This window comes from Lutra lutra, chromosome 15 (genome assembly GCF_902655055.1).
Source record: "Lutra lutra chromosome 15, mLutLut1.2, whole genome shotgun sequence".
NCBI classification, from domain to species: Eukaryota; Metazoa; Chordata; class Mammalia; order Carnivora; family Mustelidae; genus Lutra; species Lutra lutra.
This window is the reverse complement of record NC_062292.1, coordinates 2,144,545-2,170,233: the sequence shown is the minus strand read 5'-3', so window position 1 is coordinate 2,170,233 and position 25,689 is coordinate 2,144,545. Positions and strand designations below refer to the sequence as shown.

Sequence of the window (25,689 nt, the reverse complement as noted above, 5' to 3'; positions counted from 1 at the left end):
GTGACTTGAAACAGATGTGTGGTGGTAGTACTCTTTGTACCCTGGAGGACTATCTGTTTGGTGATGCGGTCTCTATGGGCTCATCAGCAAGTTGTCACCTGTCTGACTAGGCCTTACATGTAGCTCTGGGAGGTAGGGATTAGAGTGGATTCGGAGAGGAGTGGGGAGACAAGGAGAGAGGATATTTGGTAGTTGATCATTGTCTTTTCTTCTCCAAGCCTTGGGAATCCTGAAGGGAAGAATGGAATCCTCTAATCATAGACAGTTTCTAAAAACCCAATTAGATTTTTATCCTTCAGTACTTCCTCAGCTTCGCATGCAGTATTTGACAACCTCATAAATTCTTCCCCAGTTGGTAAACAAATTCCTTCCCTGACATTACTGGGTTGTAAAACATTTAATTTATTTTATTAAGGACATACTGTGTTAAGACACTAAGATACTAGGAATACAAAACTCAACAACACAAAGTCCCCAGAATGTCAAGTTTACATTCTGTACTCTAGAAAACACCCGCAGACTGTCATCTCATCTTGAGCTCGCCTTCCAGGAGCAGGACTACTCTTTGGCCCTAGCAACAGATGTTCTATACTAGTGGCCCATTGTGTCTATAAGGTTTTTATGGGAAAAGGGGTGTACCTAGATTTTCTGGTGAAGGGGTGATGTCTCTTGTCTTTCCAGCCACAGGTCCCTGTGATTTGATATCTGTCTTTAACTCTGTGTCCCTACTGACGTGATATTTGAAATGATATTTCACAGATAAGCCTCCTCAGTGCTTTAAGCAGTGGTTGAAGAGATAATTAATTATATTTGAGGTCTGGTTAGAAAGTGTCATAGTCAAGACTACAGGACAAAACTTGGGATAGTACTGTTGAGAAATAGGTAGTATGTGCATTAAAGTCAACTCTGTTATGTATGTGTGTTTAATTACGTGTATATCTGTATTTAATTATCTTGTACATATCATTGGGATAAGTGTTTTCTAAGCTATAAAAAGGCATCTTCTTAGCAGTTATTACCTTAACCTTAATGAGCAACTAAATTACTCTAGATCTGCTTTAATTTAGTATGAAGAAGTGTATTAAATAAACCATATTACATTCTCAATTAGGGGGCTGTCACATTAAAGGAGAAAGGAAAATCTGCTTTCCATCAGGTATGTTAGAACACAAAGCAGATCTGTGTAGCTCTGTGTTATCCTATAGTGTGTTAATCAGATACAAGGTGTGACGGAAGCCAGTTACAAAGAGTTTTCCTGATCGTGAACAGGCTCTGATAATAGGCTGGTTAAGGCTTCACGATGTTTCTGTGGTTAAGTAGTAAACAAAGCGATGTAGGACTTCAAAAAGGATGGCACATTCCATTTAAAACCAAACCATAAGTCTTTAATGACACTTTAGTTTTTATAGAAACTGAGTGCTTAAGATCATTTCAGGAGCTGAGAAGAGAAAATAAAAAACAAAGCATGTGTACCTTCAAATACAAGACAAACTCAAGTCTCAAAGCAAGGACATCAGGGTACCCTTGTTGTAAAAAGAAGCATTTCAAAAATGAAGTAATAAGTAACTATATTCCTGGAGTATTTCCACAATGGCTTGATAAACTTTTATGACTTATCTCGGCTGTGGTCGAGCTGTGACGTCCCTGAATTCCTGGTCATTTCCTGACAGTGGGGCCAGGGGTGTTTAAGAGAGGAGAGATTTGGGGGAGAGGGGTTAGAGAGAACAGATTTTAATTGCTATATGTTGAATTTATTAAATTTTTGATACTGGATATTCTTTTAGAGTTGCTATTTAATTTTTTGTGAGTATTACTAACATAGAACGCATTATTTGTTTTGGGGGACAGGTCTGTGAGTCATCAGTCTCACACAATTTCACAGAGTTGCTATTTGATTTTTTAAAATAAACTCCTTAGACTGCCAGGATTCTTCAGTTTGGGGGATAAGTATCTCAGTAGCTTTATGAAATAATGGTATTAATCAGAGGTTTTTATTTATAGAATGTTAGAACTTGAGCAAATCTTAGATCCGTTTCATTTTAGAAATGAAGAATCTAAGACCAAAAGGAATAAAATACCTGGAGATGGTCGCTCATTTCTGTCAGTATCAGAGCGAAACACAGAACCCAGGCCTCCTACCTCCTAATCCAGTGTTCTTTGAAGTACACCTTACCATAGTATCGCTGACACCTGTAAATTCGGACTCTGAGACACCAAGAAACTGCCTGTACCAAGGCTGTTAAACTACGCTCACTAAGGACACACAAAGAAGAGAGCTGAGGCCAGGTCTTCTGGAGTGCTCATCCCTGGAGCATGATAAAGCTTGTACTGGTTTTTACTAAAATGGGAGAGAAAGGGGGGAAAAAAGAAAGGTGGGAGGAGGTCAGGGGAGAGACACACATAGAGAGCAAGGCTGGGGAAGAGTTACATGCAATAACGTTAACATGATTTGTTTGGGGAAAGTAGATCTTCATTTTGAGATTGTCTTTCTTACATTTTTAGTCTTAAAATGGTCTTTCTTTTCTAAGACAATAATAGTAGGTGGCAGTTGATTTACATTTAACATCAGTCCCCGAAATTTGTTTTTGCGAAACTTTGCCAAAATCTAAAATCCTTGGGACCACTGTCCTACCCAGCCTATTAATTTAGTACTAAATAGATTCTTGGTAGCCGTAAGCTAAAATATTTGATAGTCAAGGAACCTGGGACATAAAAATCAGTGTTTCAGAAACATAACGATGAAAAGCCAGCATCGCATATGAAAATAGTACTGTCGCATTTGATTTTTCACTAATGTGTACTACAAAGGAAAAGGAGAAGTTAATTACTTAAACCAATATCGTATTCCTTACAACATACTTCATTCCAGAATGCTTTATTTGGTAAACATTCAAGTACTTGAAGCTGTATTATCACAACCTAAAGCAAACTTTTATGGCACAAATACAGTATATTAATAATGTTTCATACTTAGGTTCTAAATCTTAAAAATACTTATTTTAAAATATTTCCTAAAGTTAGCAATTACTTTTGGAATTAAGGAAGTCATTGAAAATCAATAGGATATATATATAGTATTAGTATTCTAGTTAGCTAACAGTATGGCTATTTTTCTACAATTTTCAGCTTTCTTTCAATAATGAAATAGTTTTACAGTTATAAATATTTTCAAATGGTCTTGTTGTAACTACTTGAGACTTTAAGGCCTTGATACTGGTTTGTCAAGGTTTATTTTCTTTGCTATGATCTATAACAAAAAGCCACAGGTACTTATTAAATCTTAAGGTTACCTCCCATGAAACTCCCTGTTGTCATTGTAGTGGATTCACTGTAGTGGGGATCTATAATCTTTGGATCATTTGCAAAACATAATTTTCTATAGCCTGGATGATTACACAGCTTGGTATGGAATAACAGATTTTGTCTACTATTTCCTGAAGGAAAAACTGTTGTTTTCTGACTAGCTAAGCAGGTGGTCATAGTGCTTTCATTGTGATTCTGTAAACAGTAATGCACACGTTAATCATTATGTTAGTCATAGAAAATTAAACCTATAGTTTTATAGTACAAAAATACTTAAAATTAGAATAAAATTATTTTTTTAAAAGGGACAGTATAGTCTGCATCATTGCTACTATACTTTTTGGCCTTATAATGTTAAGATGTGTCTTGGTTCTATGGATTTACTCAGTCATAAACTGATCCAAAAAAATGGTAAAAACTTTAAAGGAATTCAGATTGCATAAAAATAGTCTAATTACATTAGTGCTAGATCTGTGCTAACTCCCTGCCTTGGAAAATCAGCTTCCCAAGACACTAACAAATCAAGCTTTAAGGCCAAAATTTAGCCACGGATGCTCACACTTTGTGTGTTTGGACTTCTGTCAGACGGTTAGATAGGCTGTGGAGAGATGGTCTCTTTTTAAATACTAAGCCTTCTATGTGTAGGTTCATTAATAAGAGCATTGCCATAAGCTTGAAGGGTGATAAGAAGGCTTAAGATTGAAGGGCGTTTGTGAAGAAAATAGCATCATCTTATACATTTTTACATGTACTTTTATTATTAGAGTATTAAAATCTTCTGAGAAGCATGTAAGTTACTAATGCCTAGAATAAGCATGATTTTTTTTCTTTGTGCAGAGCATTACTTACGAGGCTAAATACATTTTAGGGATATGTGATTTAAAGATTTTTTAATACTCTTTATTTTTCATTGCTTTATTAGAAGAGAGAGAGCACTGGCGCACACACCAGCGTGAGCAGGGAGGGGCCAGAAGTGGGGAGAGAGAGGGAAAGGGGGAGAATCCCCAGCAGATTCTGCACTGAGCATGAGCCAGACATGGGGGCTTGATCTCACAACCCTGGACTATGACCTGAACCAAAAGGAAGAGTCAGATGCTTAACTGACTGAGCCACCCAGGCACCCCAGTTTACTTTTCAACTTATACCTATTTCTGTAACATTTCACAGATAATAGCAGCAAGTTTTACTCTCAATGGAATAGTGAACCCCATCTTTTCTGTGTTTTGAGCACTTGACTGGGTTTTATCTCCTGTTCTTACACTAGGAATCCGTATGCTTGAAACAAAATGATAATAAAGCAATCAAGTCGTGTTTTTCTATCATCCTTCTTGACTACTTCTTCCTTCAGATAATCAAATTTAAAATTTGTCTACCAAATAAGAAGTTTGTTTCCTGCCTCTTGCCAAGTGAAACAAGCTAGATTCACAAAAGAAACAAGACGTGTCCAGCTGGTTCAGTATTTAATGTGGGTTTAGTAGGATTTCTGGTATTCTAAGGTCTCTTCTGGGTATAATAAGGCATAATATAAGGCATATTTTGGTGACCTGTAACTAGTTTATCTTTAAGGAGAAAAGCCAGTTAGTACAGAGAATTTCTTGCCCCAAATACCATTTACTTTTTGTTTATGCATTAATTTTTTTATCTTATGGATAATAAGCTCATTCTTTTCTTCTCTAAGTGTATGTGATCAGTTCTTTTTAAATTATCTAGCCACTTCTAATATGACAGTAATATGTTTGTACAGCCAACTTTGCAGCTAACATACAACTGTGCCACTTAGAGAACCAAGAAGTATACTTGCAAAGGCATGAATTTTAAAGAGGTTCAAAATTAAATTTAGCATCTGGGCAAAATTATTTTAAAACTAATCACAGTGCTCATATTGCATAATTAGCACCACTTAGTATTTCATTTAGTTTTGGAAACCCAAAGTGAACCATTCAAATCTGTAGCCAGTGAAACTACTTATAACATCTCTGTGCTGTTGCTTTTCTAACTCCCTCTTTCCCTTACACCCTCCCATGTGCGGCCAGGTCAGAGAGAACATGATTGAGAATACCGTGTGTTATAAAATAAATTTCCCAGACCAGAAGCTACTTCCTCTCAAATCACTGCTTGGTCAACAGTTCAACACATTCGTAGAACCTTGGAGCTGAAAGTTGACCTTGGAGTCCATTTATTATATTCTCATTACTAAAGAATCCATTCCACAGTGACCCTGACAAACACTCATTGGTCCTCTGTTTAATTGCCTTTTCCACATTACTAACCCAGGGTTTACAATGCTGTAATAGCCACATTAGCTGTGTGCACTTAAGTTAATTCAGTGTCCTGGGCCTTGTTTTCTCATTTATAACATGATAATAATTATAGTAATTATTCAGGAAGCCATCAGTTCGATTAATTAACAGTAATGGCTAACATTAAGTGTTTTCAATATAGGTTTTCTAAATGCTTTATATGTATTATCTCATTTTATCAGAACAACTAATGTGTAATCAGTAAATGGAGGATTGTATTAATTATCATCATATCTGTTCATTGTAAGCATACCAACAAGATGGGATTTGGATTTAGCATTTATTGTTTATATCTAAATTGTCAATTTCAAATATAGATTAAAACTGTAGCTGTAACTTGGAGTAAAAAAAAAAATTCCTTTGGGGCACCAGACTGGCTCAGTCAGTTAAGTGTCTGACTCTTGGTTTCAGCTCAGGTGGTGCTCTCCTGGGTCCTGAGGTCTAGCCCCACCTTGGACTCCCCAGTCCTGAGCGCGGAGTCTGCTTGAAAATTCTTTCCCTCTGCCCCTTCCCCACTCTCGCAGGCATGCATGCGCACTTGCTTTCTCTAAAATCAATCTTTAAAAAAAAAAATCCAGTGATTTAAATACTGAAATTATAACAGTTGGATTAGTAAATGTTTATTATTTTTGAAGTAAAATGTAATAATGTTTATAACTGATCTTTTATACAATTAAATTTTAAATAATATATCAGGAAATAGAGAGCTTAATAGGACTGTTAATATTTAACTGTTAAAAAAGGAAAGCTTAGGGGCGCCTGGGTGGCTCAGTGGGTTAAAGCTTCTGCCTTCCGCTCAGGTCATGATCCCAGGGTCCTGAGATCGAGCCCCGCATCAGGCTCTCTGCTCAGCAGGGAGCCTGCTTCCCTTCCTCTCTCTCTGCCTGCCTCTCTGCCTACTTGTGATATCTGTCAAGTAAATAAATAAAATCTTTAAAAAAAAAAAAAGGAAAGCTTAATAATTTGGTGGCAAAACTGCCATCAGTAGTATCATAGCCAAAAAGGTTTTCTACTTTCCCCTCAGTTAAAAAGGGACATCTATCATAGTTTCAAAGATGTACAAGTTAGAACACACAATCTGACAGCTGACACTGAGATTTATAGATCATGTGAAACTTACCAAATTAAACAAGTAAAATTTGAACAAGATAATAATAATAGTTACATTCTAATAAAATTTTAGACTTATTCTTACACCCCAGAAATTCCTTCTCTGGTGATATTTTTTTACTTTGAGCCTCAGCTTTGGATGAAAATTGCTCAGTATTTAAAATGTATCTTTGGTCCACCTGTTAATTATCATGTTCATCTTGACTGTAGGAAGATAGTAGTACTGCCTGGCACCTTTTTAAGTTCTTTTTAGATGACTATAAACAAAAACGTTACAGATATGACAGAGAAATTTAAAACTAAGACTCTAGAGTTAGAGTGACAAGAAGTACCTTGAAATCTTTTTTTTAAATCTATGCCATCAGTGGTAGTGTCCATTAATTGTTCAGTGGCTATACTAGTCAGAAGTAGCCACAATCTGTGGCAGAAGTCAAGAGCTAGATCGGTTCAACTGTAGCAAACAGTAACTTGCTGAAAAGTCCTTCAGAAATGTTCCCCAAGGGCATTCTGTGTGAACAGGTATGAGAAAGACAGCAGTCACAGTCAAAAGTTGCTCCTCAGGAGTTCATGATTGGAGGAAGGAATAGACAATCAAAGAAGTAATTATGACTAAGTAAGAATGTTTTTTGGGTGCCTGGGTGGCTCAGTGGGTTAAGCCTCTGCCTTAAGCTTGGGTCATGGTCTCAGGGTCCTGGGATCAAGCCCTGCGTCGGGCTCTCTGCTTGGCAGGGAGCCTGCTTCCCCCCGCCCCCCGGCCTGCCTCTCTGCCTACTTGTAATCTCTGTCAAATAAATAAATTAAATCTTTTTTAAAAGAAGATAATGTTAATTTGTCCTTATTCTATTTGCTTAGAATTTAATTTAATATAAAATTAAATTTTCTTTGTTTTCCCTGGTAAACCATTTCAGTAGTTAGGAGACATACCTTTCTTTCTTACTGAAAAGTGTTTATCTCAGAGAAGATGTAGTGAAAGACGTCATTTTAGTGCTTAAGCACCTATCATTACTGCCACCAGTGATTATAGCCGCAGATTTCTTTGAGAGCCAAAGTCTGATTGCACACCTAAATTCTAGTAGTAGAGAATTTGTGAAGTTTAAACTTTTAGATTTTGCCATTAGCAATTAGTAATTCAAACAGATGTCTTTAATATATGTAGTTAATTGGTTTTATTGATTATTGTATATATTAATTCTGACAGGTATTTTAATGTTCTCTTTGACCCAAACAAAGAGCCTCCAAATTAGTACTATTATCTGAGGGCCAAGATAGTTCCTTTATAAGCTTGCATAATAATACCTGACTATTTGTTTTCAATAGGAATATGATGAAGAATGGGCTAAGAAAATTCAGAGTGAAAAGTTTCGCTGGCATAACTCTCAGTGGCTAGAGATGGTAGAGAGCCGCCAGCTGGATGAGAGTGAGCAGTACTTGTACGGTGATGATCGTATTGAACCGTACATCCATGAAGGGGATATTCTTGAAAGACCTGACCTCTTCTATAACTCAGGTAAGGTGATAACCAAAGCAAAATTAAATAGTTTGTTTGCCATAAATAGGGATTTTGGTAGACCAGCCTTGCTCGTTCCCAAGCTTTGGAAGCACTTCTTGTAGTATGTAAGTGGAATTCTGCAAGTAATTTTAGAAGTACCATCCATATACACCGTGCAAACCTGTTAACTCACCTTTTTTTCCAACTTAGTCTTTGATGTGATCTCCATAAAAAAATGTTGTACCCAGGAACATTACTCTTAGTTTATTACTTTCTTTTTTTTTTTTTTTTACTTTTTTTTTCAGCGTTCCAAGATTCATTGCTTACGCACCACACCCAGTGCTCCATGCAATACGTGCCCTCCTTAATACCCACTACCAGGCTCACCCACCCACCCCCAACCCAGTTTATTACTTTCTAGACTGTATAACTTAAAATGACATCCTCAGGGTTTTCATTTTTACTCTCTTTGGGATTTATTTAAATGTATAACTTAGGGGTGCCTGAGTGGCTCAGTGGGTTAAGCTTCTGCCTTCGGCTCAGGTCATGATCCCAGGGTCCTGGGATGGAGCCCCACATCAGGCTCTCTGCTCAGCAGGGGGCCTGTTTCCCCCACCCCCCCCCATCTCTCTCTGCCTGCCTCTCTGCCTACTTGTGATCTCTGTCAAATAAATAAAAATAAAAATCTTTTTTTTTTTTTTTTTTTTTTTTTTTTTAAAGATTTTTTATTTATTTATTTGAGAGAGAGAGAGAATGAGAGAGAGAGCATGAGAGGAGAGAGGTTAGTGGGAGAAGCAGACTCCCTGCTGAGCAGGGAGCCCGATGTGGGACTCGATCCTGGGACTCCAGGATCATGACCCGAGCCGAAGGCAGTTGCTTAACCAACTGAGCCACCCAGGCACCCCTAAAAATCTTTTTTTAAAAAAATGTATAACTTAACTAATTTATGTTTTGTTTTCCAGTGTATTTCATTTTACCATGGTTTTGCTTTCATTTTGAAATAGTTAACTCTACTTGGTTGGGAAGATTTAGACACTTAAACCTTTTTCCTTCTAACTTTGCTAGTGTTTTTAGGGTAAAACTTAATTTTTATATAAATCATACTTATATTATAACTGTTGATTCTGCCATACTGCCTTTTCCAAGGATGAGCTTGGCACAAAGATTTGGTAAGTTTCTGCATATACTGGCTGTCAAAGTGTTGCGCTGTTGCCAATACTAATATTACTTCATTGAACTCATTAGTTGCAAGGAAGAAGGATTTCTTTTTTTTTTTTTTAAGATTTTATTTATTTAGTTGACAGAAAGGAACATAGCTAGAGAGGGAACACAAGCAGAGGGCTCGATCCCAGGACCCTGGGATCATGACCTGAGCCGAAGGCAGACACTTAATGACTGAGCCACCCAGGTGCCCCAAGAAAAGGATTTCTAATTAAGATCTGTAGCAGGTTAGATATGAAAAGCATTAAAATATTATGTCTCAATTAATGGCTTTTTCCCCCTGCTATGTATTCATCACACTTTATTTTTATAATTTTGTGTTGTGCAAATTGCCCATAAATACTATATTGTTTTTATACTTGATATAGATACTAGAAACCTTGGAAAATTGATACTTTACTTTAAAAATTAATTTCTTCCAAACTGAACTTCACAGTAGTTATGAAATACTGCCTTGTGTTTCAAACCAGATGGAGTAGATCATTAATTTCAGCCAACCAGAATGCCTTAGTTCAGTAATGGCAAGCAGCTGTTCCTTACATATTCAGATATTCATGAAGTAAAATGATGTAAAATATATATGATATGAATTTTTTTGTCAACCGGAATCAGAATTCTGTGGAGTCAAGTTTCTTGCTCTGAAGATTGATGGCTGCTTTTCAGTGTGAATCAATTACTAGTTTCCAAAACTGAATAAAAATTTTAACCATCTCACTGTTCAACTTTGTTGTTTTAATATGATTAGAACTTCAGAACAAATTTCTAAAAATTTATACCACATTCCCAAAATTAATTCACATAGGTTAACCTCTTAAAATGAAAATCATATTTTTCTGAGATATTTTATAATTAAAATGTACAACTTACGCTTTTGTGAGAGATCTGAATTATATATATTTTTATATATCAAAATTTAGAAGCAACCACAGCTGATGGGAAAATAAATAAATTCAAGCATTTGAGGAGTAGAATATAATCATTAGATATCCTTATTTTTTTTAATCTCTGTAGACTGATGATATGGTAGACATTTAACAGTGGAGGTTACATTGCTATGAGTTTAATAAAGATAAAGGTCTCATATCAAGCCATCTATATTATTTTAGTTTATTAGTTATTTTCCCTAGTTCGTGTTCCATGAATAGTTCAACTAAATGAATCTGTGGTACCTCTTGATGCGTATCATGAAACCTAGATAACAGCAGCCTCTTGTCTTTCACTGTGTGCAGTTGCATCTTCAGAAACACCAGAGAAATTTATAAAACTGCAGATTTGTTTGAAAACTTGAGCCATCTTATTCAAGTCCGTGGTATGCATGAAACTATAGGCTGCCTCTGATGAAAGCAGCCATAGTAGCTTTTCTGCCACCGAGGTGAAGTTAAGTGGCCCGTGACTCCCTGGGTCTTATCTTTTATGTTAAAATGAAATAGCATTTGTTGCTGCTACTCATCAGTACTGCCCTCTGTATTTTCAAATGTTAAATATGTGAAAATACATGTTTCTCTCTCCTTTTTATTCTTAAAAAGATCTTAGTGTTGTCACAAGAAAATAGGAATCTACCATCTCCTTTAGTTATGGTATTTTTTTCCTTAAAGTCTAAAATTATTGTGAATGTAGTCACTGAGTAATTTCCTATTCCATCGTAAAAATGATGCTGTTTGCTTTAACACGTTTACCCACAGAGGAAGTATAATTTATAAAGCTGTCTTACCACTACATATTTCTAAATAACTTTTTTGTTGTTTTTTCATAACTTGCTGAATCTTATTCTTAGCATTTAATATGTGAATATATTTCTGGAATATGAAGCTTACAATGTGTGTTTCTGTCTCAGGATTATTGTAAAACCATAGTTTTCGGGGCACCTGGGTGGCTCAGTGGGTTAAGCCTCTGCCTTCGGCTCAGGTCATGGTCTCAGGGTCCTGGGATCAAGCCCCACATCAGGCTCTCTGCTCAGCGGGGAGCTTGCTTCCTCTTCTCTCTCTGCCTGACTCTCTGCCTACTTGTGATCTCTCTGTGTCAAATAAATAAATAAAATCTTAAAAAAAAATAGTTTTCGTTTACCTGTATGTTTCTGTGATATGTCTTATAAGGTGTAGCTCGGTAAGTTTTGATTTTTCTATTTTAGCAATTTCTTTTTCTCACTTTCTTCATTATTGATATCTGTTTTCTCCCAGACAGTCACAATTTCATTTTTGACTCATTCACTAAAAAGCCCAATATTATATTTTCATTTGACTTTAAGAAATAAAGATTATTTCAGTACAATGTATATAAGAAGATACTGAGTTATTTTACCTTTTTTTTTAAAGATTTTATTTATTTATTTGACATGCAGAGAGAGAGCACAAGTAGGCAGAGGGGCAGGCGGGGGGGGGGGGGGGGGGAGGAAGCAGGCTCCCCACTGAGCAGAGAGCCCGACGCAGGGCTCAAATCCAGGCCCCTGGGATCATGACCTGAGCCGAAGGCAGAGGCTTAACCCACTGAGCCACCCGGGTGCCCCTGTTGTACTTTTATTCACAATCTCTATAAGCCAGTTTTTTACTAGGTTGCAGAAATCAGAAGGTTGATAAATTACCTGTGCTCACAATAAACTTGCTTTGATTTCCTTCTTGCCCCAGTACATACCCCATTTTACTCATAGTCATATTTGTCATCATTACCGGGAGCACGTCAAAAAGGTGTGTTGTATAGCTGTGGTCTAAGAGGCTTCATATAATCTAGTAACCAAAAAGTTTATAATGCTGTACAGCTTACAAAGGGCTCTGGTGTATGTCATCTCTGTCTTCTGTTTGTTCTCTGGTAGTTTAAATGTTCCATGAAATTCTTTGGTTCCTTGTCGCTATCCAGGTTAGAGTTGGAGCTTCGGAAGAACACTCTTAGATTTAGCTGGATTTTGTAATCAGGAATATATGATTCCTTTTTATTACTTCTATAAAAGAATTAATTTTGGATGCAGAATGTTAAGAAACAAATAGGTAATTCCAAAGAAGTCAAGGCATTTGAGTCTAGGATTTTATCTAAGATGTAATTTCACTTTTATTCCCCATTCTAGTAAAGAAAGATTGCCCATACAGCAGAGCTGCCTAAATTTTGTCAAGACATTATAAAGGACACAGTGTAAGCTATAATTTACTGAATGAATTGCTGTGCTCTCAGATTATTAAAAATTAATTTCAGAAGTATAAATTTACTTTTTCTTATATTATGTCGGGTTTATTATATTATCCTAATTGTACTCTAGGTTTATAAAATTGCTGGCTGAATCTTTAAACTTCGACATTTTTAGTTTGATCTCTATTTGATGAGCTTCAATTTTTTAGTTCTCTGTATTTCCTTTATCCTTTTGCTACTCATTTTTCCCTTTGAAGACAATGAGAGCTCCAAATCAAAATGAAGATGTTGAGAAATTGACAACAGTTTTTCATTTAATTTCTTCTTAATCTGGTTTACTTCATTAGGTCATTTTAAAATACAATTCATGTGTCTTTTTATTTGGTGTATTTATTTTCTGGGTGTCAGAATCTTCTATACTACTAGCATGCTGAATATCTTTGTATTCACTTTCAAAGTGTGATAAATATTTTATTTTGGCACGTTACTTAGTTGTGTTCCTCTGAAATTCACAGATTCCTTAAAACTTGACCTGTAATTATTTGGTTTTAATTTAACAGAGGAGCTTACTGATTTTTTTGGTCTTAACCTTGTTAATTTTAGCCGCACTCCTGTAAGAAGTCCTCAATCCATGTAAAATATTATTGCAACTGCTTAACTCAATCTATTGTGTCTTGGCATTTCCCATAATTTCATTTTTTGTAACCTTTTTTGTTTAGCTGGTCTTTTGATTTATTAACTTTTTGAGAACATGGAAACTGGACTAAATATTAGATACTTTTAAGCTACCTCTTAAATATTTAAAATTTACTAAAGTAATAAGAGAAATACCAAAGATACTCATTAGCAATTCAACAATTATATAATAATACAAATCTTTAGTATACGATATGTAACAAAAAAGTGGTACAGGGGTCGTTCGGAAATACAAATCACCTTACTTAGTCACTTGCCAACGCTATTACTTAATTTTATCATTCACTTGATTTGCAATAACTTTGCTCCTCAAATAGATTTTGTCATTAATTGCTACCAGTCTTTCAAGACTCAAATCAGTTATGCCTCTGCCTCCCTCCTCCCCAAGTAAGATTTTCTAACCCCTACAGAGCACAGCAATCTCTTTACACCTTCCTCTGCCTGCAGCACTCATTCATTACTTATATCCATTCCTGCTGTATGTCATTTATTAAATAAATGTATTGTTTTATTGCATCTTAAGTGTTTGCCTTATGTTTCACTTAATCTAAAATTCTTGAAAACAGAAATTATGTATTGGGACTTTTTGTAGTTCCCCTAGAACCTAAGAGAGTATTTTATGCATGTGGTAGATGTAAATGACCATCTGGTGACTAAATAATTTGCTTCCTGTGCCAACTTTATAAACAATGTTGTATGACCTCGCCCACACTTATCTATAGGTCACTTAACAACCCAGAATACTTTCAGAAAAGGAAACTTCGAAAGGCCTGCCAGCTTTCCAAGTAATTATTACAAAAGCAACATACGGAAATACATTTCTTTTATGCCTCGGTCAGCCCAGAAACCATCACTTAGAGCTTTTTGCCTCAAATTCTTTTCTTATTCTTAACTGACTCATAATTTTATCAATAATAGGTTATCTGGTTTCTTAGATTAGAGTAAATAAGAAAGTAGTATCATTCTAAAATAAGCAGGAAGCAATAATGAAGACTTAGATAAAGAAAAAGGAGTACTTTATAAACAAAGAAAAAGAACTTCTCAAAAGCATAGTGGTGTAGAGCAAATTAGCATAGGTAGTCCAATAAATCTCATTACTCAGGGCATGACCAAAAAGTAATTGAAACTTATAATGAAGATTAAATCATCAAGGAGTAATATATTATGTTCATTATACTTTTTAAAAACACAGAGAATATAAAATATACTTACAAACATTTCTAACCCAAGTTTGCGTGTGTGTTTTAAGGTTGGCACTGAAAGTGTCCAGCAGTGCTTGCTTAGAAATTAACTCACTTGAAATACCTAATTTCTTAATTATGCTACACAAATGAAGCTGTCTAGGTGTGAAATTACTCACGCCATGCTGTTTACTGTCTCGTTGTCTCTGTGCATCCTGGTTTCTTAGCGGGGACCATCCTTACTATCACATACTACTTCACCTCACCCCTTATCTTTTCTCTGTTTTTATACAAGACTGCAAGTCCCTTGGAGGCAGAGATTGTCTTATTTATCTCTGCGCTAGTGTAGTGCTACCACATAGTAGGTGCTTGATAAGCGTTCAGTTGTTTTTGCTGCGTTGTTGTGAAGGCTTAAGTGTGTATTGTCTTATCTTGGTCCCAGAGAGAGTAGCATGTCATGCTAACATTTCTCTTTCCAGATTAAATATACAGATTATTTTCTGTTGTGTTGCTTCTTAGCATTATTTCCTTATTCCCTACCAATAAGTTTCACTAGTTACCAATTTTCCTTCTTTCTAGATGGATTAATTGCCTCTGAAGGAGCCATAAGTCCAGACTTCTTCAATGATTATCACCTTCAAAATGGAGATGTAGTTGGGCAGCATTCATTTCCTGGCAGGTAAATAGTCTTCCAAGAAAAATCTAATATATGGTGTTTCTCTTGTTTTTGAAAAATTAGAATTCTCTTCACTCCCCCATTTCTGTTTTCATTAAAGAGGAAAAAAAATCCTCAACATTTTCAAGAACATGCTTGTTTGATATTAAATTACTTATGGAGTCACATTTTTTATATTTAAAAAATGAGGATTGCAGATCTGAAAAAAAAATGCTTCATCACTTTGGAAATTACAGGCTGTCCGTTGAAATAAACAGCTCTTTCGCCAAATTAATGAACTCACATTGTTTCCTAAGTGCTTTCCAAAGCCAGTAAAATATAAGAAGACAATACATGTATTTTAATAATTCGTCAGACATCACTGTTTTTAAAAGTTGACACTTTGATTCAATTGGAGACTATTCTTCCCTGCGTGGGATTCAAATAAAATATTTAAAGGAAAAAAAAATATGGCATGCCAGCCTCATTCTACAATTATAATGTTTCTCCCAGCAGATATTCCACTCCCCTACTGGTGTCATAGATTTTTAAAATTTTATCAGAAAGTGTGCACAGTATTTTCCTTTTCATATCACTCTTAGAGGTGTAATATTTTTGATGTAGTCTGACTGTTGAAATTTCGCATTACACTGGTTCAGTGAATGGGTGGAGACTAGTTGCCCTTCAGACTATTTTTTTCTTTAAAAAAGTTGTGACCAATATATTATAATTCTTAATGATCACTTATAATAAGCCATTTTAATCCAATAATTATTGTAAACAATATTGATCATCTGTCATGCATAGTCTGTTTTATGAATATTCTTCATTTATTGCCACCTGCACAGCAGTGTTTTAAAGCAAGTATTATTGCAGCCATTTTACAAATGAAGAACTCAAGTCTCTAACAATTTAAATTTAAATAACCAACTCACATGAATAGGGTGGGAGAGAAGAGAGGAGAAGGGAGTTGGGGGAAATTGGAAGGGGAGGTGAACCATGAGAGACTATGGACTCTGAAAAACAATCTGAGGGTTTTGAAGGGGAAGGGGGTGGGAGGTTGGGGGAGCCAGGTGGTGGGTATTGTAGAGGGCAGGGATTGCATGGAGCACTGGGTGTGGTGCAAAAACAATGAATACTGTTACGCTGAAAAGAAATATTAAAAATTACAATAAAATAAAATTATGCTAAAAAAAAAAGAAAAAGAAAAAAGAAAGTTTGAACTCCGGTCTGTATGTCCCCAAAGCTTAGGTTCTTTCTAATATAAAATGATGCCTAATTTGGAAGGAAACATCGCATACAGTAGTGGACTTTTAAGTGTTTCTGTCTTTTTTTTTTTTATCACAGCTCACATAAAGCAGTACGTTTCATATTGCAACCTCGTGCAAGCACAAAGATATGCTATATATATGTTTATGTATTTGTTTATATACATACAGATCTATACATATAGGTAAAACAGAAAATTTGTTAAATGGTAATTATTCTTATTACCTGTAATGCACAAATATACATTGTTTTATCCTATTCTGTTCCATCTTTGAAATACAGATTGCAGCCTACCAATTTCAGAGTTCGTTGATGGTTGTGACCCAAAGTTTAAAAGCATGTTGAAAACATAGGAGTAGTACAAGAAATGCAGTATAACCTCATATATAGTTCCGTATTCTTTAGTTGTCTCAGGATTCTTTAGTGGACTTTAAATAAATAATAACACTTCGGAAATAGTTTCATTGGTGTACTGGATTGTCATGGTAAGAAACTCCTTGCCTCAGGACATAAAAGTTAAACATGGTTAAATATCAGAAAGCATATGGCTTTTGATTGCTTCTGATGTTTCTGTCTATATTAGCTATAATTATTTAAATAGAGGCTCTGTTTAATCATTGTAACTACTATACTCCATCATGTGACAATTCACTGTAAAAATGTTTTCTGAAACATAATTGGAAAAGGAAGAAATGATTTGGGTGTATAATCCTAATTATTTATATTAAAATTTTTGCTGAGAGCATTACAAGATCAATTATTGTGCCATTTATGTTTCACTGTGAACAAAAACATTATTTTGGTATCTCCTGCAGATCTTGCCGATCTAAAGAAAGCAGACTGATACTAATCATGCATTACTAATTTCAGAAAGACTTGCCTTCATTTTTTAATATAATTACATGATTAAGAACCTGAACACTTTCATTAAAATTGAATATTCAAAGCAGTCAATTCAGCAAAGTTTCATTTCTGGTTTTCAAAAATGGTCATTTTATAAAACAATAAAAGTGTTTTAAGAAATACAGGTACCCAGTAAAATGTAAATTATACATTGTGTCCAAAGGTTTCAGGATTTTATTCCCCAGTTCTGTTAATAACTTTTTTTAAAAAAGACTTTGGGAAAGCCTCTTACCTTGTACTTTCAGTTGCTTCGCAAGGAAAAAAGTATTTCAGTAGCTTCTTTTACATCATAAAAGATACATCACAGTAATGTTTGGCTTAAAGGATTAGCCACAAAACATACTGTAGACTGTTTTGTCAACTCAAAGGAGTGAAATACTTACTTATTATAATCATTTTGATTGAGAATTGTTTGACCTGTAAAAAAAAAACTTCCCCTGAGAAAGTTTTGTCTTTCATCTCTTGTCTTTTGTAATTTTTCAGGCCTTAAATCACATAACTGTATCATTTTCTCTCTTTATTTCCAGAAGAAATAATTTACAATGAATTTCCTCAGTTTTTTGTAGGTAACAGATCAAATAACAAGGGACTGTAAATTCTATCAGCAGAGACACAGAGAAAGTATACAGTATAGCCAAAGACTCATGGTTGCTTTTTGCTACATTTTGTTTTATTGATCTACTCTGGAATCATTTACTCTTTCTTTTATTCAGTCATTTTTGGTTAGTTAGGATTCTCTTTTAATAGGATTTCTGTGCTCTTCTTTGATAGTAACAAACCATGGATCTTAACTCTGGCTTACTTTTTAATTCTGCAAAGATTTAAGTATTTTAAATTGCTACATAATTATTCACATATTTGGCATAATCATTTTGCTGCATACTGTCCCAGATGTGAAATTTTAAACTAATGGCTACCTTTTAGCTTCTGATATCCAATAGGTAAATTTAAAGCCAATTAGACCAAATAACATTGCCTTAAAATACTACTTTTGAAACTGTTTACTTTAACAGAATAGGAATATTTTAAACAAAATAGGATTATTTTTTGAGAAATGTGAACAGAGGGTATTGGACTCTTGTTCTTCATCTCCTTTGGAAAGATGAGAATATGCAGACTTCGTGGGCAGCATGAAAAATTGGAGTTAACTATGAAATTTCTAAGTATAATGTCTTGATTGAATTCTGAATATTGAAAACACTGTTCTTTAAATACTTGTAAAAAGTGGAAATGTTACCTCTTTTGAGGGTTTTTTTCCTTTAAATCAGGGAAGTTGTCCAGATAACTTAAAATTTTTTCCCTGTTCTTTATCATATGTCTTTGATAAATAAGCACTGTCAAGTTAAAAATGTTTTAAAAATTAATGTATAAATGTGAATTTTTATCTTTACCATTGTTTTTAATGATTTGAGAATGTGAAATGATATGACAGTGCCAAGTGGCGTGCTCTCCAGCCAGTACTCACGGCTTCTCTGTCCTTGTGGTTTTTTAACATATTAGTTCCAGTGGATTCATGTAAAGTAGATGATCCCACGTTCCTGAAAAGTAAAAAATAAATTTCTAATTTGTATGATTAGAGAGGTTTTTTTAATTGGTCAAAGAAAAATTCTTCACTTTATTCCTAAAATGACAAAGTTTAGTAATAGGACAAATCTGTTAAAATGGGGACACTAAGCCAAATTTAGAGAATTGCTTAAACCACTTAAATTGGTATTTTTTTCTTAAAAAATCTAAGTCAGGGAATCCTTCTTAATCTGAATGCCTACACTTTTGCAATAAGCCAAGGCAGTTTAATTGGAAATAGTGAAAATTGTTAAACTCATCTATCCTATTCTGCAGGGGAGACTGGATGTTTGATAAAATAGATACTGGCAGTTGGACAGCAAATCCTGGTTTTAGACATGTGTCACTATCAGTTTAAATCTCTTGGCGCCAGAATTTCCCGACATTTAGAGGTGATGCAAAATACATTAGGGCTCCAAGGCATTAGCTATAGAGTTGCCAATCCCAGAGGGCTAGATGTAAATCTCGTACCCACCAACCGCCCCCGCCCCCCGCAAAATCTGAATTGGTGTTAGAAAGTAAAGTGGAACTTACTATTAAAGCTAATTAAAAATAATAGGAGTAGGACTCACTTTTTTCCCTCTTATATACAATATATCCGCACCATATTTTTGGACCGTTTTTTTATTATAACTCTTACTTTTCAAGACTAACAAGAACCTCATGTTGAGTATTTTTAAACTGCTTCCAGCTTTTACAAATCAGTTTTTGTTGCAGTAAAAATGGTCCATTTTTCTTTTATAGGAATCCAATTTTCATAAACTGGGAAAAAAATTGCAGAGACTGCTTAGGTTTCCTTAGGGCTTTGAAAAATATTTTTCAGAGGGCCTGGAGTTCTTCTTTGTGGTTGGCACAGTGATGTCATTTACTGACCATTTCATTGGAGTCAAAGATGAAATAGATGTTTGCATTATCTGAGCCATCTGATTCTTACACTTTCGTTTTCTTTGTTTTAGATAGCTTTCCTCTTTCTTTCCCTTCCTGAGAATACTTTGACATTAACTATTCTGTTCATTGTATACATTATATATTATATATACACACTTTTTAGTCCATTCTTTCTAATTTATTTTTTCAAACATTTAAATCACAGTTGAAATGGTAGTAACACTTTTTAAAATCATCCTGAGTAGAACTAACAGATTAATATATAAAGAAAATCTTTTATCCAAATTTTTAAATGTGTAATTTTTCCTGAGACAAGGATTCTACATGTCAAAATTAGACTTATTTCTTTAGCTTTCAGGCCACTTTAGTTATATTCAGCTATTTAATCAGTTTTTTCATTTGAAAAAAGTAACCCCCAAATTACATACTCTGTCTAGATGCCATTGTGTAATGTTTACAGAACTACATATTATTCTTAGAACTGTATGTTATGAGACTATTTCAAAGCAGTTATTCAAAGGAGAAATCAAATTATTGTCTTTCTTACAACCCTTAATTTGGCAAGTCAAGAAGTTCTTTTATATTGAGAGAAATGTACATATGCCTATAAAATCCCCTCTTTGATAAGTTCTGTATCAATTTTAATTGAAAACCCATACTCTTCTATTCTAATAAAGTTTTAGTGACCTTCCTTACTGAGTAAGTAGTACAGAAATTATATGGAAGGATCAAAAAAAAATGAAAAGAACTTCCTAGAAATAGTTCCTTTGGATGACATTGGGACCAGCCATTTGTTCAGCAGCATTTTAAGAACGTATGAATTGGTATGAATTGGTATGGTATTACTTATGAAATCCTTTACAGATAGTCATTCACTAAAATACTGCTGTATTTAGTGTGCTATTAAACTTTTATCAAAAATTATTATAGGGGCTCCTGGGTGGCTCAGTGGGTTAATCCTCTGCTTTGGCTCAGGTCATAATCTTGGGGTCCTGGGATCGCCCACATTGGGCTCTCTGCTCAGCAGAGACCCTGCTTCCCCCTCTCTCTCTGCCTGCCTCTCTGCCTACTTGCCATCTCTCTGTCTGTGTCAAATAAGTAAATAAGATCTTTAAAAAAATTATCATAGTTATTTATTTATTTATTTTCCTGTCGATTTTTCCAAGAGGAGAAAATTCATGAGAAGCCTTTTTAAAAAACTCCCAGCTTTAGTTATTTTTTTCAGACATGGTGGTTGCAGAATAAAGCAGCCGGATTCCATTTGCACCTATCAATTGCCAAAATTTCTTTAATACTAATACCCACCCTAGGAGCAAAGAAGTACTCTGATATACCTCTGTGGGAATTTAAATGGGTAAAATCTTTGTGGAATGTATTTGGTAATAGAAAACAAGATCCTTACCTTGTTCCCTTCCTATAGCTCTGTAATTTCATTTCTAATGACTTATCCTTAATGAAGTTATTAGACATAATACTAGATAGGTAAACTATTAAAAAATAAGTGGTCATGTGCCAAAGTGTATGTCACTGAGTGTAGTAAATGTAGTGTACCCTTATCTAATTGTGGAGTAAATGGTTTTTTTTTTTAAGATTTTATTTATTTGTCAGAGAGAGAGATCACAAGCAGGCAGAGAGGCAGGCAGAGAGCGGGGGAAGCAGGCTCCCTGCCAAGCAAGGAGCCCGATGCGGGACTCGATCCCAGGACCCCAGGACCCCAGGACCATGACCTGAGCGGAAGGCAGCGGCTTAACCACTGAGCCACCCGGGCGCCCGTAAATGTTATTTTTAGCACCTGCTTTTGTGCCACATGATTTTTTTCAGATTATATTACACCAGTGTCTGATTTAAGAACAGAATATGAAGGCCAAAATAGGTAAAAATAAATATATTTAACAATAGGTAATCACTTTACATTTAACTCTCCACTTTTTAAAGAACTGATCACAGAGATCTTTTAATTTGGTTTTTCCTTTTCGAAAATTCTTTTAAAAAACGTTATTCACCCATAATGTTTTGACAGCGCAGAGTGAATATAGCACTGCCACAGCTCTGATTTCTAGTAATGAAAGTCGGCAGTACGTTTGTGTATTTGATCATTCCATTATATTCATTTGCATGTATTAAAACATTATGACAAGAGATTCTTGATTTAATCTTAATATGTAAACATATTTTCATTTTAAGATAAGCCTATTACTAAAGAATGTATAATATTAAAAGACAAAAACTTACTGGATGCTTTATATATGCAAGGCACAATTGTATATCTTATTGACTCTCTATTCTTGGCATACACATTTGCATAGGTCAATATTATTTATTCTTGGCTGTATCTAGTTTGGGTTATTTGCAAGAGTTACTTCTTAGTTTAAATGCAATTTTGTGAAGTCATGATTAAAACACTTAGAATAGAACTTCTGTATAGAAGCTGATGGAGTTGGGTAACCAATAATATTCTATTTACTTTGAAAAGTTGCTCTGTTTCGGGGTATATGATTTGGTCTAAAAATACCTAGATCTGTGCAAATTTTTATTATAATTGTATTGTTATCCAAATAGCATTGTTCTTAATATATGTAAACATGTATTTCAAGCCTAGTAATTAGTGCTATAATTATAATATAATAATAATAATTCTAAATTCTCCCTCCCTTCATCAATATTAACAAATCAGAAATACATGGTGAGGGGTGCCTGGGTGGCTCAGTGTTAAAGCCTCTGCCTTCAGCTCAGGTCATGATCCCAGGGTCCTGGGATGGAGCCCCACATCATTGGGCTCTCTGCTCAGTGGGGAGCCTGCTTCCCCCATCTCTCTCTGCCTGCCTCTCTGCCTACTTGTGATCTCTGTCAAATAAATAAATAAAATCTTAAAAAATATATATGGTGAAATTTTTAAAGATCAATAGAACCACTTATAAGAAATAATACCATGTGACAGGTAAAATTTTATCTAAGGTAATGAAATTTTACTTTTAATCTTGTGGTATGGTGAAAACAGGAGATTAACACAGTTCTGATGAGAAAATTAAACCAATGCAAGTTATTTTTACACTGTGAGACTCTTGCTATAACAATTCTTATATTAAATTGCATTTTTCTTTCTAAATACTCTCATAGCAATTCTGCCAGTTGTTTTTTACTTCAGAAGATGGAATGTCATAGGAGGAACCTTCTAAAAGTTTCAAGAAATAAGATGTTTAAGGTTTTTTGTTTTTGTTTTTGTTTTGCTTTTTTTGGCCTAAGTCAGAGTATACAAAGACTAATAACTTGAATTTGGTTAGCATTTACATCCTCATGTATTTCATTTAATTGTCAGTAGTGTGTGAGGGAAAGAGTAGTATCATCCCTAGTTTAACAAATGTAGAAAGGAAGACTTAGAAATTTTTAAGGAACTAGTCCAAAACCAGATAGCTAATAAGGAAGCCTTTACTGTTACACCATTATGACCTCCAAAAGGCAAGAGATTTATTAGTCTGACGGTGAACTGTGCTTTAGCATATCTTAGAGTAAATGTTACTAAAATGCAGAGTAAGATATGTAGTCTTTGTTATATAGCATGACATTGTTACCTACTTTAATTCATATGACGTTGTTTATTACATATTGGTGCTTCAGATGGCTTGGAGGCAAGTTGTTAAAAATGTATTAACACATTAACTGATTAATTCACTACTATTAAATTGTCTTAGGTACTTAGTTCATTAGGTTCTCCACAGAATAGTCTAGTCCTATAAAAAAAGAGGATGAAATGAGTAAAATAATCTCAGTCTATGAAGGTTAATATCTCATGCAAATCATTTATTTAGCCAATTAACCAATGTAAATGTTTAGATACATGATGCTGTTGTTTTATGCCTATACACGAATCCTCAGATATTAGTATTACTTGTCTTATTTATTTAGACATTTCATAGAGACAGCTTCTTTCTAGCCTTTAACAAAGGCAAGGAAATTTGGTTCTGCTACTTGGACACTAATGATTTGCATTTCCCAAGGAGAATTGAATTAGGTTTTATTAGTAAATTGGGCCCATAACTTTTAAGGCCAGATTTTATTAGATTATCACACATCAGCATTAGCAAATTGTAAATGTTACTGTAATACAAGCCAAAATTCGAGGCTTAGAATCCTAGAAACTTGGGAAGATGTTTTATCCTAGAGAAATTATACTCCTGACTTGGAAAAATATTTTAAGTGATTTACTTTCCTTTGGAAATTTAGAAGCAAGAGAAGTTGGCAACAAAACTATTCTTGTTAAGTTTCTGGTAATTTTCAGTCTGGTGCAGAGCAGAGTTTTAGAGGCATACATGTTAGCTGTATATAAAGTACAAAGATGCTCCCAAAGACACCCAAATTTATTGTCACTTTATTAGGACTTTTATTTAGATGAAATTCAGCATAACTGAGTCTATAAATTAAAAAAAAGTAATCTGACTATGACTACATCCTATAAAAATGTTAACACATCAATTATGGTGTAGCTTTGTACTAGAAGAAATGACATGGGAGTTAATGCAGTCATGACTGGGAAGTTAATTATATCACCACCTTTTAAGAGTGATTATCTAGTGTTAAAGTTTATGCATTTTTTATATGTATTAATCACATTTTTGTTGACTCTAGAGTTATATAAAAATTAGTTGTAAATTTAAGTGGAAAGAAAGTAGAAAGTCCATCAGCAGATACAACTGCTTTTGTGACATGCTCTTAGTTTAAAAAAAAAAAAAAGTTTTTTTTTAAAGGAATGGGATGTAATTACCATTATAAAGGCTTGCTTAATGACATTCTAATCAAAACAACAAAATTATAAGCAATTTGATAAACACCACCACCCTCTCCAAAAAATAAGAGAGAGGAAAACACAGTATGTCATCTCTTATTTCCTATAAATCTGGATTCAGTGATAGTGGCTTACTCCTAAACTCAGAGATATTTTCTAATCTAAAGTTGACTTATTGTAGCTTATCTGTGATTTGATTGATTTAACAATGTGATTTAAGTATTTGTGAACAATTGTTAAACATTCCTTATATTAGAAATGTTAAACCAAATATTTTTTTCTTATTTGTTTTAAAGAACATGCAGTCTAGACCCTATAGGTTTTTAAATATAATATTAATTAATTCCTATATTTCCCATATTGCCCGTAGTCTTCCAGATGTGCTATTACAAATAGCTTACCCTTCATATATGAGCCATAGGCGTTCTGTAAACTGATTTGCACTTATTTTGAATAGGAATTATATAGATTGCAGATGAATTATTAAAGTATATGTATAATTGCCAAATAAATCTAAGAGCAAAATATTAAACTGTAGTAAATGAGAAAAGAATGTGCAAATGAAGACCTGCCTGCTTTAATAAGTTTAGTGGTTACCTTCTCAGTTTCAACCAAAAGAGTTCCTTTTTTAAAAATTTTCTTGGTTATTGTGTTTAAAAAAAAAATCTATAAAACTGCTTACAGAAGTATTAAGACAAAAACAAGGAAATATAATGTTCTAAACTCAGCCGGTCCAAACCACTTGAGCTGCTATGACAGCTCATAAAACGGAGAGTAGTTTTTAACTGGGCTCTGTTTTACATTGCCAGAGTGAATTTTCCTTGCAGGAAGTAGCCAGAGGGTTTATTTAGTTTCCAGTGCATGGCTTTGATCTTTCTGTACTGTCACATCTCGGGTTACATAGCCGTTTTCACTGCAGTAAATCTGCAACAGTTAATGAGAATAAAATTTCCTCCTCCTCACTGATCGCATGCTGTTAAATGCCAAACCACAGCCAACTGCATATTTGCAAAATTTTAGCTACAATGTATGAAAACAGTGCAATCAATTTAATCTTGTCTTTGTAATTCATTTTATTGGGCTTTCTTCCTTTTTAAGTGACCTACTTTATCCAGTAAGGAGTTGCAAAGCCAAACCTGGGAGAAAGATTTAGAATGTTAATAAACTGAAGGGAGAAAGGTGTGCGTGTGTTGAGGAGGAGGAGTGAAGAGGTGGGT

At 34.5% G+C, this 25,689-nt stretch overlaps 1 protein-coding gene across 3 annotated transcripts in view; it reads left to right on the top strand.

Annotated features, from left to right (window-relative positions):
* Nucleotides 1–25,689, top strand: part of KIFAP3 (kinesin associated protein 3) — a 191,090-nt gene that overhangs the window by 146,266 nt on the left and 19,135 nt on the right. For all 3 annotated transcript variants that reach the window (XM_047704339.1, XM_047704340.1, XM_047704342.1), the window contains 2 exons: nt 8,031–8,220; nt 14,994–15,093. In XM_047704339.1, coding sequence (XP_047560295.1) covers nt 8,031–8,220; nt 14,994–15,093 — 290 coding nt within the window. The remainder of the gene's footprint in view (nt 1–8,030; nt 8,221–14,993; nt 15,094–25,689) is intronic.